At 46.8% G+C, this 13,313-nt stretch overlaps 1 protein-coding gene across 1 annotated transcript in view; it reads left to right on the top strand.

Annotated features, from left to right (window-relative positions):
• Positions 1-13,313, top strand: part of npr2 (natriuretic peptide receptor 2) — a 30,095-nt gene that overhangs the window by 1,335 nt on the left and 15,447 nt on the right. The window contains exons 2-8 of the mRNA XM_052051083.1: positions 4,069-4,250; positions 5,588-5,701; positions 6,509-6,644; positions 7,054-7,148; positions 8,345-8,480; positions 9,047-9,131; positions 12,998-13,118. Of these exons, the coding sequence (XP_051907043.1) occupies positions 4,069-4,250; positions 5,588-5,701; positions 6,509-6,644; positions 7,054-7,148; positions 8,345-8,480; positions 9,047-9,131; positions 12,998-13,118 (869 nt within the window). The remainder of the gene's footprint in view (positions 1-4,068; positions 4,251-5,587; positions 5,702-6,508; positions 6,645-7,053; positions 7,149-8,344; positions 8,481-9,046; positions 9,132-12,997; positions 13,119-13,313) is intronic.

Raw genomic sequence — 13,313 nt, 5'->3', positions numbered from 1 at the left:
TCGCACTTCTATACGTTGTTAAATCTGGGCTTTCGTTCAACGCAATCCTGAGTGATATACTGGCATGAATCCATGATCAATTCTGCTGTCTGAATGGCAATTGCGTCTTCTGCCCTCTAGTGGAAGAGCATTTAATTGTTCTGCCTGTCACTATACACTGCCGGCATAGACGAGCAAAGATCTGTCGTGGATTTAAAGGAATCAAATGTTCATTTTTGGATGTTGTATAATTCTCATTAACACACACACACACACACACACAAGTTCCTGTTGTGCAGTAAAACCAAAGACTTTGGCTTTTGAATGCTACTTCCAATGCAAGGGTTACTGTGTGATGAGGGACGGATATTAGAAAATGTTATTTTGTGATAGAATTTTCAAGGACTGATTGTTGAGGCGGCTGTCATACTGGAGCTCATTAGACCGTGTGCTATTGACCGACTGATCTGCGAAGGAAACGTTTTGCCTGCGTTATCTCACACCGGCAACCTTTCTGCTCACTTTGTCTGACTGGAGTCAAAATTTTCGATGAGCTGAAAGCTGATAAATTCGCCCTTTGTGTGATTTTTTTTTTTATTAATGCACAACAAATGCAAACGGAGCTGAAGTGGAATTTGTTGTGTGGGAGGAGCCTCTTTTTTTCGGGCATTTTTACACAAACACGTTGAGGCTGCTGCTCCTGTTTTGTTTTTTTTGTGGGGACCACCACCTGAGACGGACACCGGATTTGACCTCAAGAGCGTGACCCTCCAGCCAAAACTCACATGGATTGGGGAAGAATCTTTTGAACTCTTGCTTGGTTTCAAATGGAAGCGCATTCACAACGGCGTAAACCTTTGTAAGTTCAAAAATGGCAAGCCGAGCATTTGGGGGGAACCCCCATTCGGCGTTGGATTTATTACCGCGAGACCACAACATACAAACGGCAAGGAGAGAGAAGCTCACACGACATTGACAAAAAACAGGGGGCGGGGAAGGGTTCCCAGTAAGCCTCTGGTTTATCTGACCTGCAGGCCATAAGCGCAGGAGGAAAAGGGTAATGACTTCAGTATTGCCGTCTATGCTTCCATCCGAAAGTTCTTTCTCAACTATAACTAAACACATAGATACTATTCAACCTTAAATAAGCCTTCCGTGCTGCTTGGAAAGAGGGAACGCCACAGTCTAGTCTGGTAATCTTTTTCCAAACGGGGATGAAACCACAAATAGAGGAGCTGTTTTTAGGTCGCTGCTGAGTGATCGCAATATTTACGTAAACAGCCCTCGGAGAAATCGAAAGTCAGTTTGACTTGCAGTTCTGTAACATGCAGATGTGACTCGCGATTTCTATTTCCTTCGCCACTCTTCACTTTCCGCACGACTCTCTGCCGACGCCGAACTGATGAAAATACATAAACTTATGGTTAAAAGTCAATCATCACTCAAGTGAAGGGTAAATATGCCCTTGTTTATTTTTGAATTTTCTGCTTGCCATGCTGAAAAGTTTGCAAGTGGAACCGTTGAACGTTTACTTTGAAGAAGACATTCAGCACTTGTGTGAGCTTTGCCAGGGAGGGGGGGGGGGGGGGGGAAGAAAAAAATAAAATCACAGGATCAGATCAAAGTTCTCCAAGTCACTTGAATGTGGAAGCGCTACTTTTAAACATGGCTCTCAACTCATTCACTCCCAAAGACGTTTTTAAACGTCTTTTCAGACTTGCTCTAGAATCGGCCGCTACTGAATTAATTGTCATCGTCGCTGCGTGATATCCGTTGCGGCTGCATTTTGGAATCTCGGATCAACTGAATTGAGCGGCGACGAATGCAGCCTGTGGGAAACTTTTCAAACATGTCCATGGGTTGCTCCAATACAACCCGCGGCAAAGCCGGCGTCCTATGCCAGTTAAAAGCCAAGAAGACCCCAGCCCGGCCCCTGCGGCCGACCCCATCTCGGATGAATTATGACGCTGCCGCAGCGCGCCGGAGCTCATGGACGCTTTTGTCCAGGCTTGCTCGGAATTCACTTTTAGCCCAGCCGGTAGCCAACTGGGCCGAGGTGACGAGAGGCCGAGACCGGAGAGGAGAGCTTGAAACTATTGTGGTGACTCACGTCATTTGAGCTTTTACAGCTGACAAAGTGCGCGCGCGGTTGCAATGTCAAGCCCACCCTGCCCCCCCCCCCTCGTCCGCCCACTTTAGTTCCCAAAATTCTTCCTCGCAATTCCTGGCAAAGGACGATGTGGGAAGTATATTGACTGCGGTCAGAAGAAACGCTCCCGTACTATTTTCCATTATTAGAACAAAACCTATTTTGAAGTCGTACTTCTCGCTGCTGGGTTATGATTTGATATTTTGTGTAAAGCCCCCCCCCCCCCAGGACCGATTCTCGCTGTTGAATCACGCGAGGTCACTCACCTTGGACGAGAAAGAGCCTGGCTCACACTCTCCGTTGTTGTTCTTACAAACGTGTTTGATGGTGTTGAGGTCGGGGCTCGATGGCGGCGAGTCAAGTTCTCCCACACTAAAGCCATCCAATCATATCTTTTACGGACGTTCCCTTACGCACCGTTCGGTTCGTTGGTGTAAATGTCCCCCACGTTGACATGTCCGCGCATTAAACATTGAAAAACATTTAAGATGATTTCAAATTTCAGGCATCCAGAGTCAAGTCAATCCTTATTGACGGATGAAATGGCGTCGTGCATGACGTTTGAAGAGATTTTTGTGTGTGTCCCCCCGCCCCCAGTAATATTTCAGCGACAGCAAATTCCTGCGGTTTCATTTCATGTTTTTTGAGATGAAAGACAAAAAAAAATCTTCGTCAGAAAGTTCGTCAGAAAGTAGAACATGGAGGATCTTGAAGAGTGAGAAGTGGAACAACTCTGACCAAGCCACTTCAATGCGCATTTGTGCGCAAGTCAGTCAACTTGAGGCTGCAACACGCAAAGGCCCATTTTTATTTTTTATTTTTTTGCCCCCCCCCCCCACCCCCCGACTGTTGCGGCATTTATCTTGGGTGCAATCCAGCAGACAGCAGAGCCACTTGGCATGGTTCAACCACGATGGAACAGATGAGAGTCGGGGCTCCAACATGAGTGTAACCAATGAGGAAATGTCTGCTAAGTGGCCTCTGAGCTGCGAGCCTGCACTCCGGCATCTGTCTGGAAGGAAAATAACGCCGCTTGGATCGTTTTTTTTTTTTTTGCGGCGCAAAGGCAGCCCGAGTGTAGGTGTCGGGGTGAAAGGTCATTGTAAACACGCAGGTCGGTTGATTTCGGCGTGAGCAGACAATGAGACGTCGGGCGGAAAAGGGAGCACAACAACCATTGTCGATGTTCCGTGTTGACGTTTTGGAGGCCATTTTTTTTTTCCCGTCAGTGTGCCAATGGTCAAACATCAAGGACTGCAAAAACAGTTCGATTAAATAAATAAATAAAACAACCAATCACACCGCACCGCTCTGCCCTCCCCCCCACCCCCATAAAACAAGCACACAAACATCAGTTAAACTAATTCGGAAAGTGAGGAATGACTTTACAGTCGGAGTGTCGAAGTGCATTTGGCTTTGACGTGAAATACAAGGCTGACGGCTACAAAAAAAAAAAAAAAAAGCTGGTCTGTTAAATATTTAACCAGGAGACTTGATTTGATTGGAATCAGAGGTTACACTCACGAGTATGGGCCGAAATTAGAATGTGTGTGTGTGGGGGGGGGGGGGGTAATATGTCTGTGGCATTATATTTACAGTGAGTGGTCGAAGTGCAGTTTTGGATAACATTGATCATCCGATCACATCCTCAAAGATGCCCTCTGCACAAATCAAACGCACCCTTTCTCGCTTTCAAAGGTCATTCAAATGGGCCAAAAGGTCAAGACGTGCACACAACACTTTCTCTCCTTTTATCGAAAGTGTCCTTGAAGCGAGTCTGTTGTGAGACGGGGGGGGGGGGGGGGTCATCTTATGAAAATGAGCGACTGTTCGCCTCACCTGCTCGGAACAAATGCTATGTACGGCTTGCGTTACCATGACGACCCTGCATGAAGGTGTTGAACGATAGCTTACCTTGATGTGGTTCTCTCCCGCTGCAGTTGTGTACATATGCGGCCCCCTGGACAGCTTCCTGAACATCATGAAACTCTTCCACAGCGAGATCGCGGACCCCGAAAACTACGCCATTTTTTATTTGGATGTTTTTGCCGAAAGTTTGACGGAACGCAAACCCTGGCAGAACTCTGATCTCGAGTGGGACGATCCCATCAAGGTCTTTAAGGTACGCTCAACCCGAAAACGGGGAAATGAACTTGTGTTAAAGTCTGATTGATATCCTCTGTGGTCAAATATTATTATTATTTGAGTGTTAAAATCCCGGGCGGCCCGCTAGTCCAGTGGTTAGCACGTCGGCTTCACAGTGCAGATGTACCGGGTTCGATTCCAGCTCCAGCCTCCCTGTGTGGAGTTTGCATGTTCTCCCCGGGCCTGCGTGGGTTTTCTCCGGGTGCTCCGGTTTCCTCCCACATTCCAAAAACATGCGTGGCAGGCTGATTGAACACTCTAAATTTTTCATTCATTCATTCATTCATCTTCCAAGCCGCTTGATCCTCACTAGGGTCGCGGGGGGTGCTGGAGCCTATCCCAGCTGTCTTCGGGCAGTAGGCGGGGGACACCCTGAATCGGTTGCCAGCCAATCGCAGGGCACACAGAAACGAACAACCATTCGCACTCACACTCACACCTAGGGACAATTTAGAGTGCTCAATCAGCCTGCCACGCATGTTTTTGGAATGTGGGAGGAAACCGGAGCACCCGGAGAAAGCCCACGCAGGCCCGGGGAGAACATGCAAACTCCACACAGGGAGGCCGGAGCTGGAATCGAACCCGGTACCTCTGCACTGTGAAGCCCACGTGCTAACCACTGGGCTACCGGGCCGCCACTCTAAATTTTCATCCATCCATTTCCATCCATTTTCCAAACCGCTTGATCCTCACTAGGGTCGCGGGGGGTGCTGGAGCCTATCCCAGCTGTCTTCGGGCAGTAGGCGGGGGATACCCTGAATCAGTTGCCAGCCAATCGCAGGGCACACAGAGACGAACAACCATTCGCACTCACACTCATACCTAGGGACAATTTAGAGTGTTCAATCAGCCTGCCACGCATGTTTTTGGAATGTGGGAGGAAACCGGAGCACCCGGAGAAAGCCCACGCAGGCCCGGGGAGAACATGCAAACTCCACACAGGGAGGCCATAGCTGGAATCGAACCCGGTACCTCTGCACTGTGAAGCCGACGTGCTAACCACTGGGCTACCGGGCCGCCACTCTAAATTTTATTTATTTAAATTATTTTGGGGGGGGGGGCATTAATTCAAATCAAATCATTGCTGCAAAGTGACTACACAAGCGGTAGAGCTTCTAGATCTTTCAGATCACCGAAATAAGACCACAGAAGTAGGTAAAAGCGATTGAGGGTTGCCATGGTGATTCCATAGAAGATGCTTTTCTGCTTTTGTGCGTTTTTTTTTTTTTTTTTGGAATGTCCTTGCTGAAAGACGTTACGGCCAAGATGCCCTTCTCTCTGATGACGCTCTTATTTTTCTGTGTCCCTTTTTAGTCGGTTTTCATTATAACATACCGACCTCCTGATAATCCAGAGTACAAAGAATTTCAGAGGCGACTCCACGCAAGAGCGCAGCAGGATTTTGGTGTACATTTGGAACCATCACTGGTAGGTGAAAGGAAATGATCGGCGCGTCATTTTGGTCTTGATATGAAATCGGCATGACTCAGATTTGTTCTTAGTTTTGCTGTTCGGGGCTTTCTACCGTCTTTGTTACCGATTTATTGCTTGACTGTTGTATATTTTAGTTGCTCCATGTACAGCAGTTTGTATGCAGCGATGGCTGTCTGAAAGTCCATCCATCCATCATCTACCGCTTATCCGGGGCCGGTTCGCGGGGGCAAGAGCTTTAGCAGGGAAGCCCAGACTTCCCTCTCCCTAGCTACTTCTTCCAGCTCTCCCCGGGGGATCCCGAGGCGTTCCCAGGCCAGCTGGGTGACATCGTCTCTCCAGCGTGTCCTGGGTCTTCCTCGGGGTCTCCTCCCGGTGGGACATGCCCGGAACACCTCACCAGGGAGGCGTTCAGGAGGCAGCCGAATCAGATGCCCAAGCCACCTCATCTGGCTCCTCTCGATGTGGAGGAGAAGCGACTCGACTCGGAGCCCCTCCCGGATGACCGAGCTTCTCACCTTATCTCTAGGAGAGAGCCGGACACCCTGCGGAGAAAACTCATTTCGGCCGCTTGTATCCGGGATCTCGTTCTTTCGGTCACGACCCAGAGCTCGTGACCATAGATGAGGGTTGGAACGTAGATCGACCGGTAAATTGAGAGCTTCGCCCTTTGGCTCAGCTCCTTCTTCACCACGACAGACCAAATACAACGTCCGGTGTCTGAAAGTGCTCGAGAAATACCGTTGAGTTGAGTTGAGCTCCACTCCTTCGATGCGTTTCAATATGGCCGCCGTCGTCTTGCAGATGGACTACATCGCCGGCAGCTTCTACGATGGCTTTGTGCTGTACGCAAAGGCCTTGGAGGAAACGCTGGCTGAAGGCGGAGCTCAAAACGACGGCATCAACATCACAATGAGAACACAAAACCGCCAAATCTGGGGTGAGAAAATACGGTTTGCCAGCTGTTTTGTAGCACAGCCACTTCATTAGCCAATAAAGGCTTTTTTTTTTTTTTAGTCGTTCTATTTCATGGTAGTTGAGCGTTTTAGACATTTTGTACTGCCGGCTTTCACGGAAACGGCCACGTTTTACACTTTGAAGGCCACATTCCCCATTCCCGAAAGCCGTTCTCAGTGTTGAAGTCGGAAAGGTGCTGGTTTCGAAGCGCCGCCATCTCCGAGGAAAAAAAAACAAGACGCAGGAGCACAACAACGTAAAAAGAGAGAGGGAGACATTACTTGAGATTTATTCCTCCAAGCCCCTCCTTGAGTTAAAAGCATCTCCGATTTTAATAAGGGATGAAAGATCGCGCGGCCTGACCAGACCTTTGCTGTGGATGTTGTTGCTAGGGGTGACGGGTCTTGTAACCACAGACCACAAAAATGCCCGGGATATAGACATCAACCTTTGGGCCATGACCAACCAGGACACGGGAGAGTACGGGGTAAGTGGACCCATTCTTTGTACCGTATATTTTTTATTGCCTTTGCATTATTGCTGGTCACACAGCGTAGTACGCTCAAATATTCAGCATGAGAAAGGATCGAGAGAATAAACGGTTTTGTGTCGGTGGAAGCCACATCCTTTTGGCCATTAGTATCTTGAACAAATGCCGGTGGGTCCTAATTTCCCTAATGATAACGTGCTTAAAACCTCAAAATTCCACCACAGTCAGAGGAAAATATTTGTGTGTTGTGATCTGCAAAACAGTTTTTTTTCCTTTTTTTCCCCCTTTGAGTGCAAATAAATAAAAGTGGGTTAGCTACATTTGACTTCAATCAGAATGTGATCAAGGTCCTTCGAGGCAGTCAGCGGGAGCTCTCGTTCTCATCTATCTTTGGCTTTAATTGGTGCTCATCCATGACTGATTGACCCGAGTCACCGGCCTGGTTTTCTCATTCTCATGCAGCTTTTCGGGTCCGTGTTTAGCTGCTCACCCGTTCTGGGTCCATCTGGCGCATTTGCAAAAATGATGCATTGTTGACGCGGGAGCAACCCGTGCCGGCGCTTTTCAAAACTCTCACTTGAGGACACCTTTTATTTGGAAGTTTGTATGTTGACCCCCCCCCCCAAAGCGCGACTGTTTGAGTCAACTGGTGGCCGAAACGGTTTCATTTTATTGGAAGGCGGTTTTAGTTTTGGATCGAATCTAAAATTGAGATTCAAGGCACATGTCAATTCGTTTAAATGGAAAAAAAAACGCCATCATTGTTCTCCAGCGACTATTTCGCCAATTTCAGGCTTTGTGGGCCCTGCCCCCCACCCACCGCTATCGATAGGGCTATCTGCATTGTTTGGATGACCCTCCGCAGCGGCGGTGGCCTTCAAGGTTTAAGGAGAGAGGACACGACATGCGACAAGCATGAAGGGAAAGCAAAACAACCCCCCCACCCCACCCCTCCCCCCAAAAAGACCCTCATGTATGAACGTCAGGAGTCATGTTTCACAGCAGGAGAACAGATGTTGTATCATCAAAGTCGAAATCCGGCTCTGACTCGCTACTCGCGGGGGAGGGGGTCAGCTCCAGGTGTCCCGTGACCCTTAACAGGAAAAGTGATGTTGAAAATCATCTTAGTCATATCTTGGTCCTTGATATAAAAAAACAAAACAAAAAAAACTAATGTGATTGTTTTTGTGCAGCTGGTTGCTTACTACAATGGAACCATGAAAGAGATCATTTGGTCCCAGACAGAGAAGATCCACTGGCCCAGTGGGGGTCCACCGCTGGATAACCCACCCTGTGTGTTTTCCACGGATGACCCCTCCTGCAATGACGGTATGATAGAAGCCACCCCCCCCCCTCTCCTCCTCCATCAACGCTTCAGATGGAGTCGAATACAAATTCCCTTGATGACCTTTAGAAAATGTCCTCATGAGCTGTGTAACTAATACACAATAATAATAATAATAATGTAATAGGCTGATGAATAAAAAATAACAATCATAATAATAATAATAATTTTTATCCATTTGTGTTCATATTGTATTTAATTGAAAGATGTTTTTTTTTTCTCTTTCTCCTTTCTTCTTTCTACATACATTCTTGCTGCTGGAGGCTGTAAATTTCCCCATTGTGGGACGAATAAAGGATATCTTATCTTATCTTATCTTATCTTATTTGGCGCAATTTCCACAGTTTATTATCGATATATAGAGTGCGATCATATTATTTGGATTCTTCTGATTGAATTCTGAGTCTTAATTAGACTTTGGAAATGCTAACAATCTTAAATTAGGCAGTGACAGCTGTGTTTGTTGTAGCGTGCCCCCCCCCTCACCCCCCCACCCACCTGTTGAACATATGAGCAACAACCGAGCGTGGAATCCTTCTCCTGTTTCCAGGTCAGCTGCCCGTTCTGGGAATCGTGGCGGTGGGATCGGGCTTGGCGCTCATCATTTTTGGAATCTCCAGTTTCCTCATTTACAGGTGAGTCGGAAAAGCAAACGTCGCCGACGCACTCGCTCGGCGCCGCCTCTGAGAAAACAACGGCGCGAATGTAAAAGTGATTTAAACGGGGTGACAAAGCGATATGCGATTGGAAAGAGAATTTACGAGCGGTCGCCGCAATGGGGTTGCCCGTGTGGTATTTTTCACAATTGTTGTCGCAGAAACAGCTCGGCGGGCCGCGATCGTAAAGCGGCGGGTCGCCGCGTTTCAACCGCCGTGTGAGCTCGCACGCTGGGCCCCAACACGCTTCGCGCTCGACGATCGCGAAGTCCGGTCATGCTGTTTGTTATTTTGCTTCAGGTTAAATCGAAATGTCACCTGAATTAAGGATTCGCGAATATGGGCTGATAAATGTGAGGGGAGTTTTTTTTTTTTTTTGGGGGGGGGGGGGTAAAAAATGGTTGGCTCACATGTTCTTCAACACTAAAGTCTTTTTTTTTGTCACGAGTCGCATCATGTGCCACTGCGGCCATTCATTTTATTGCTTGTAAATGTTCTTAAAGCGGCAGGGTTAAGGCTTCCCTGCTGTGTTTATTCCTTTAATGGGGGGGGGGGGGCGGCCCAAACGTTGCCGGGGCTTTTTGTCGTGTTTGATTTTACTCATTTAAACTTGCTAGCTTGTTTGTGGTGGTTTTCAATCGTCTTCTTTTTATTGAAATCGTGGCTTTGTTTACCATGAATTATTGTTGGGGGGGTGGGGGGGGCAATGAATAACAAATCGGGTGTGCATCTTGTCTCCGACTCGGATCGAGAGGTGATGATGTCATGAGTTTCTTGTTGTCATTGTACAATTTGAATGAATGAATTTCTCAGTTCTCAGTTTTTCCCATTTTAACACACAAAAAGAGATTTGGGCGAACAAGAGTGTCGCCAGAAACGGCATTTGTCATTTTCAAATCTGTTGCCTATACATTACATCTTCCCACATTCAGCATATGTCAGTATTTATCATTTCGACGTTTGCGTGACAAAAATAACTTGCATTCTTCGAAATGATTCAATAGTTGTGACATTCATTTCATGAGCTGAGTTGTTTTTCATTTTTAAAGATGTAAATGACCATTTCATATTCGGAGATGATGTACTTTCTGCAGTATGATCAGTGATTTAAAAACATTAAAAAAATTTTTTTTTTGGTATTATTATCATCACTCCAACATAACATATGTTGTGACCGAGCAAGATTTTACGACTTTCTCAAGGCTTGAAAATTACAACGTGAGACGTACTCGTGACTTACTCCCACCTCTGGTATGCGCACCATACATCAGAGGCGGGCAATTTACAAAACGTTGCCAGTCCGTCATTCGTCGGCGTCGAGGGCATCCCGTACGTCGTCGTCGTCGTCGGTGCGTCGTTACTTACAGGCCCAACCAAACTTGAATCATCAGTCGGTTCTTCAAATAGGTTCTCGCTTCTTCATTGATGAACACGATGAATTTGCTCACGTTTTTTGCACGACTTGACTATTAAAACTGCCGAGTGTGAATCAGCAGCCAATCAGAATGGATTTTGATCAGAGGAACGGTGGAAGAAAGCCGGAGGAGCAGCAGCAGCTTTCCACCTCAGGTAAAAAAAATAAAACATAAATAAATGAATAAATAAATACTCTTTTGTCTGCATCACAGTTGATCAAGTTCAATGCCAAGCTTCTATTAGATTGAAATCATCATAAAAGAATCATCATAATAACGGTTCACCCTTTCTGTTTTTTTTTTTTGCAGCACACAGTTCAACAACAAGCACCGAGTGGTTTCCTTTTGAACTAATTGACCTGGACGCTTGGCCCCCCGGTAATTGTTGTGAAATGCCCTCTACTTTTGGAATATTTTTCATTTGAATCATTAAAGTGGATTATAACATATCCATTTTTGTAATTCATGTTTGTATTGTGTATTACATAGGCATAGGTCATAATTGGCGGCCATTTGATTAGAAACGGTTACGACGAACTCACGCCACAGATTCGTTACGTCCCTCGAGGAACATTTCCGTGAAACAACGAAACTCGCTCGAAGAATTGTTACGCAACACCGCAAATCATTTCCGGAAGACTCTTTCTGACGTTTGAGTGCACCACAAGCGGCAAATCTTTTTGGGAATCGCACCATTTCCAGAGCTTTGCGGATGTTTGACGGCGAACGCTCACAAGCGGCTCTCTGTTCTCGCAGACGCCAGCGGAGCTTTGCCGACGGACACGGAGGCGCGCGGCACAGCGGCCCGGGGGCCCGCCGTCACGCAAGACCAACGAGCTGCTGTCTTCACTACTTGATCTACAAATCACCACTAAAAGGCTCGATATGACTTCTTCTCGAATTCGTCCCGTCGAAGCCGCAGTTTCTGAGGATCAGAACGACTATTTATTTGGCCGAGTATTTGAATGAAAACGTGGAGAAAGGAATACAGTATATGGAACCATGATGTATTCAGTGCTGCTGTTTTGTATTTTTAACGAAAATATTTTATACTCGATTATGCTGGGGTCATGCAATCGCGGGATTGGTGGAAAAATAATACTAGACTGTGAACTATATAACGGGATATTTTTACTACTTGGAAAATGGGGTCATCGTTGACAAAAACGTGTATTATCCGTGTGAAATATTATGCAATGGTGACATTTTAAGTTTAATAAAAACTGTCGGAATGCAACGCTTCATTTCCTGTGTGTTTTTTTTTTTTGTGTACATTTCAAGTGGCAGGTGATTGAAATAGTTCGAAGGGCTTAGGGTGATCGGAATTTACTTTCGCAAAAGTCAACAAACGTATTTGTAACATGGACCTGTTTACCGATTTCAGCGGGATGGCCTATCTCTGTTGATTTTGGAGTGTGTGTGTGTGTAGCGGCGGTGTGAGGCGGACGTTAAGCAGAGCTGCTTTTGCTCTGATGTTTTAATGGAGGGCCCCGCTCCAGCAGAGGTATTCACATATGGGACTTAGGAAACAATAGGCCCACTGTGGAGCCCCACACTTTGCTATTCGGGCTGCCAGAGGTCTCTGAACCAGGCTCTTTAAATAGAAAAATACGTTCTATATATATAGATATTTTTTTTATTCGTGGTGGATGGGGCAAGGGGAGCACCACTGGTTTGATCTTGTTTCCTGTCCTCAAATTGGACGCACAAAACGGCCCAAAACACAACACAAACAAGCATCAGACAAGTGATGTTTTCTCCACATGGAAAAAAAAAACCCAAAACGAGGTTGAAAAGAGGCTCAAACGCAATCTGCAAGCGCTGCAATAATTTCTCGCAGCCATCTGGAAGTGTTTTACACCTTTTAGACGGTGTCGGAATGTGTGTGCTCTGCTCGTTTGTCTTTTTTTTTTGGGGGGGGGGTGGAAAGGATTTTACTCACGTCTGTCGAAACACAAACAGACACACGTACAAAAAAAATGGAAGGCTTTGGACGATTTGTTGGAAAGATGCCTTCCCTCTGCGGCGCTTTGCGTTTGCCGGAGCGACGCTCAAAAATAACACCAGACCTGTCGCACATTCAAGAATAAATGATTTAGACGGTGAAGATATTTATCTTCCCCTGCTGTTGCACATCTTTCGTTTGTTTCTTGAACTTACTGGCCAGTACCTTCTCCCAATGCCCGCGTGGCTTTTCTGCGGGTACTCCGATTTCTTTCCCACATTCCAAGAACATGCATGGCAGGGTTAATGGAACATTCGAAATTGTGATTGAGAGCGCGAATGGTCGTTCGTCTCGGTGTGCCCTGCGATTGGATGGCGACCACTTCAGCCTGCTTGGTTGGGGGGGGGGGGGTTGCTGTGACCTTGGCATCACTGTTACCCCGCTGATTGATTTTACCGCCGTTCCACTTTCCCCCTTTTTTGTAGGAAACTCAAGTTGGAGAAAGAGCTGGCCGGAATGCTGTGGAGGATTCGCTGGGAGGACCTCCAGTTTGAGAGCCCCAATAAATACCACAAACGAGCCGGCAGTCGTCTCACGCTCTCGCAGGTATAAAGCCGGCCTCGTATTTCACCGGGTGATTTAATTACAGCCGGGGGGGGCTAACAAATGAATACAAATTGTCCGCGGGAGGTTCAAGAGACAGACTTCCAAAGCACTTTTGGCAATTGTTGAGAGGACACGCCCACATGAGCTCATATTGCAGCTGGCAGAGCTGAAAATGTCACGCTCGCTCTCCACGTT

This window comes from Hippocampus zosterae, chromosome 18 (assembly GCF_025434085.1).
Source record: "Hippocampus zosterae strain Florida chromosome 18, ASM2543408v3, whole genome shotgun sequence".
Lineage (NCBI taxonomy): Eukaryota > Metazoa > Chordata > Actinopteri > Syngnathiformes > Syngnathidae > Hippocampus > Hippocampus zosterae.
Note: the sequence above shows the minus strand (reverse complement) of the source record. Positions and strands in the feature narration are given on the sequence as shown.